Source organism: Callospermophilus lateralis, chromosome 4 (genome assembly GCF_048772815.1).
Source record: "Callospermophilus lateralis isolate mCalLat2 chromosome 4, mCalLat2.hap1, whole genome shotgun sequence".
In the NCBI taxonomy this organism is placed as follows: Eukaryota; Metazoa; Chordata; class Mammalia; order Rodentia; family Sciuridae; genus Callospermophilus; species Callospermophilus lateralis.
Window position 1 is genome coordinate 109498177 of NC_135308.1, and position 3020 is coordinate 109501196.

General features: G+C 39.3%; 1 protein-coding gene across 1 annotated transcript; it reads left to right on the top strand.

Annotated features, from left to right (window-relative positions):
• The first annotated feature begins 1588 nt into the window (after nt 1-1588).
• On the top strand, nt 1589-2539 carry LOC143398499 (olfactory receptor 6C4-like). Its single transcript, XM_076855398.1, has one exon. The coding sequence runs from the start codon at nt 1589-1591 to the stop codon at nt 2537-2539; it is 951 nt and encodes a 316-aa protein (XP_076711513.1).
• The last annotated feature ends 481 nt before the right edge of the window (nt 2540-3020 follow it).

Sequence of the window (3020 nt, forward strand, 5' to 3'; positions counted from 1 at the left end):
TGAGTCACAACCCCAGACCTTGTTTTTAAATTTTTAAATCATCAAGTAAGGCTGAAGTTCAAAGGGAAGTTTTCCATTTTTTTTGTACAGTGTGATTCCAAAATAACTATTCCTGACCATTTTGTGTTCTTCCAGATGTTGGACTGTATAACATCCAGATAAAATCATACTATGTGTAATGGGCTGCAACATCTTTCTCTAGCCATATGTTATAATCACCATATGCAAGGCACTACATAGACATTTCCTATTTTATTCTACAAAAGAAATGATCATAATTTATTTGGCCATTTATTCATTAGTAAAATTTTTATTGCTTGTAAGATTTGACTATTAAAAACAATGATGCAGTGAATGTCTCCAAACAATCTATGTGGACTAGTTCTAGAACTTCTATACAATATGAATGTGAATGTTTGAATTATAAAGCAGAAAAAATGGTCCAAAGTCCACCAGGCCAGTGAACAGATATTCTGCAGAAGCCCAAGTCTCCCAGTCATTGGGTGGCATGACCTTGGACCTTCAATCCCAATGGTTATGATGGAACAAAGACATGGATGGACCTCCATTGTGAATTTTTGTTCCAGAAAAGCACTCAGTTCAGATGGCACCCTGAGGGTCCATAATTTCCTTGAAGATTACAACACAAGATAAATGTCCCAAAGGACCCTTGATTGTAGCAGATTCTTCTCTGGAAGAAACCCTGAACAGTCTATAAGGCAAAATCCTCCCTAATATCCTATTACAGAATCATAACTGTGTCCTGCACCCTGAAAAGCAAAAAAGGAATCCTAGTTCAGATAAACACTTTTCCTACATGTTGGTATTCTTCAATGTATTTCAGTTGTCTGGGCTAGACTTAAACTAGCAATACTTGTGCCTCAATCCCTGAGTCTCTGGGATTATACACATGCACCAATGTACCAATAGGTTTAAGGTAGTTTAAAAAACAACACTTCTTAGAATTATTGACTAGCTGCTATAATTATTCCATTAGATTTTAAAAATGGAAAGAGAGATTCATACAAATTTCAATATTTTGAAACTTTCTTGGGCTCTATCTACTCCCCAGCATGAAATCTAGCACCTATGAAAAGAGTGGTTTACTCTGGCATTAGCATATTGGGAATTTTTATCAGAACAAAAGGATTGAACAGGCATCCAATATGTTGTAGAGGGCTGTGGTAAAGCAAATCACCAAAGCATTAAGGCTGAGAAAGGATGACACATTCCTACAAAAATAATAGAAGAATTGTTCAATGCATCTGACAGCATATCAAAGCCAAGTGAGAATTAGGGGTAAAAATTAAAATCAGATGAAACATTCAGGAGACCAAGGTGGACATTATTCTACACTGACAAGAGGAACCCAAACACAAAGACTTCCAGGTGGGAATTGAAAAATAGATTTTGTGAAGGGCCAAAAATAAGACCAAAAGACATTTTCTTTGGGTGAGATTAGACAGAGGAATTCCCTGTGAACATGTTTCCAAGGAAATCTAAACCTCTGCCCAATATTCCTGAGCTCTGCTCCCCTTCTCAACACTCCTTTTTCTCTTTCTCAGCTTACCGGCACTAGAAGTTAGCAATGAAAAACCACTCTTTGACTGAATTCATCCTTCTGGGCCTATCAGATGTCCCAGAGCTTCAGATTATCATTTTCATATTTCTCCTCCTCACATACATGTTCAGCATCATTGGGAATCTGACAATCATCATCCTCACCCTGCTGGACTCCCACCTCCAGACTCCCATGTATTTCTTTCTCCGGAATTTCTCCTTCCTGGAAATTTCCTTTACATCCACTTTCACTCCTAGGCTCCTGTTCAGCATCTCAACTGGGATCAAGACTATCAGCTTTGCTGGTTGCTTCACTCAGTACTTCTTTGCCATTCTCTTTGGGGCCAGTGAGTTTTACCTTCTGACTGCTATGTCCTATGACCGCTATGTGGCCATCTGCAAACCTCTGCATTATACCACCATCATGAATAGCAAGGTCTGCATCCAACTAGTACTCTGCTCTTGGCTGTGTGGCTTCCTGACCATCTTCTTCCTAATCATCTTGACCAGTCAGTTAGATTTCTGTGGGTCCAATGTGCTGAATCATTATTATTGTGACTATGGACCCCTCGTAGAAATATCTTGCTCAGATACAAGTCTACTGGAACTCTTTGAATTTATCTTAGCACTTCTGACACTGGTAGTCACACTGGTGCTGGTGATCCTCTCCTACACAAACATCATCAGGACCATTCTGAAGATCCCCTCAGCTCAGCAAAGGAAAAAGGCCTTTTCCACATGTTCTTCTCACATGATTGTCATCTCTCTCTCTTATGGAAGCTGCATCTTCATGTACATAAAGCCTTCAGCAAAAGAAGGAGTTGCCTTCAATAAAGGAATAGCTGTGCTCAATAACTCAGTTGCCCCCTTATTGAACCCATTCATTTATACTCTGAGGAATAAACAGGTAAAACAAGCCTTTAAGGATATGACCAGAAAATTGTGCATATTCATTCATTTGAATAAAGGAGAAAAATAATAATGTTAAATTGTGTACACAAAAAAAACTGAATGAAAACTATTTTTCCCATTGTAAATCTGACAATGAGCTGAATGATTCTATCTTCCCACAAGGAGGTCTTGGGCTCATCAAAAGTTATTGGGGCTAGGGGTGGAGATCAATTACACAGTACTTCACTAGAATGTCCAGAACTAAAAAAAAATAATTGTTTTATTATCAAAAAGTTGCAAGTATATTGTGTCAAAATGACTGGCTACTTTTCAAAGAGATACTCATAACCTATGCCAAAAACTAATCTGTGGGGACAAGTGCTTGGAGTATTACTTACATGGCATATGTTAAGGGCTCCTGAGTGGCAGGCCACTCCCCTCATGCTATGCTCATGAACGGCAGACCACTTACACAGTAGGCACAGTCCTGGGCGTGAGGCCATGTGTTGCAGTCCTGGTGCTCCACAGTCCACTCCTCCCTTGGTTGCTGCAAGGAGAGTTAGCAAGAA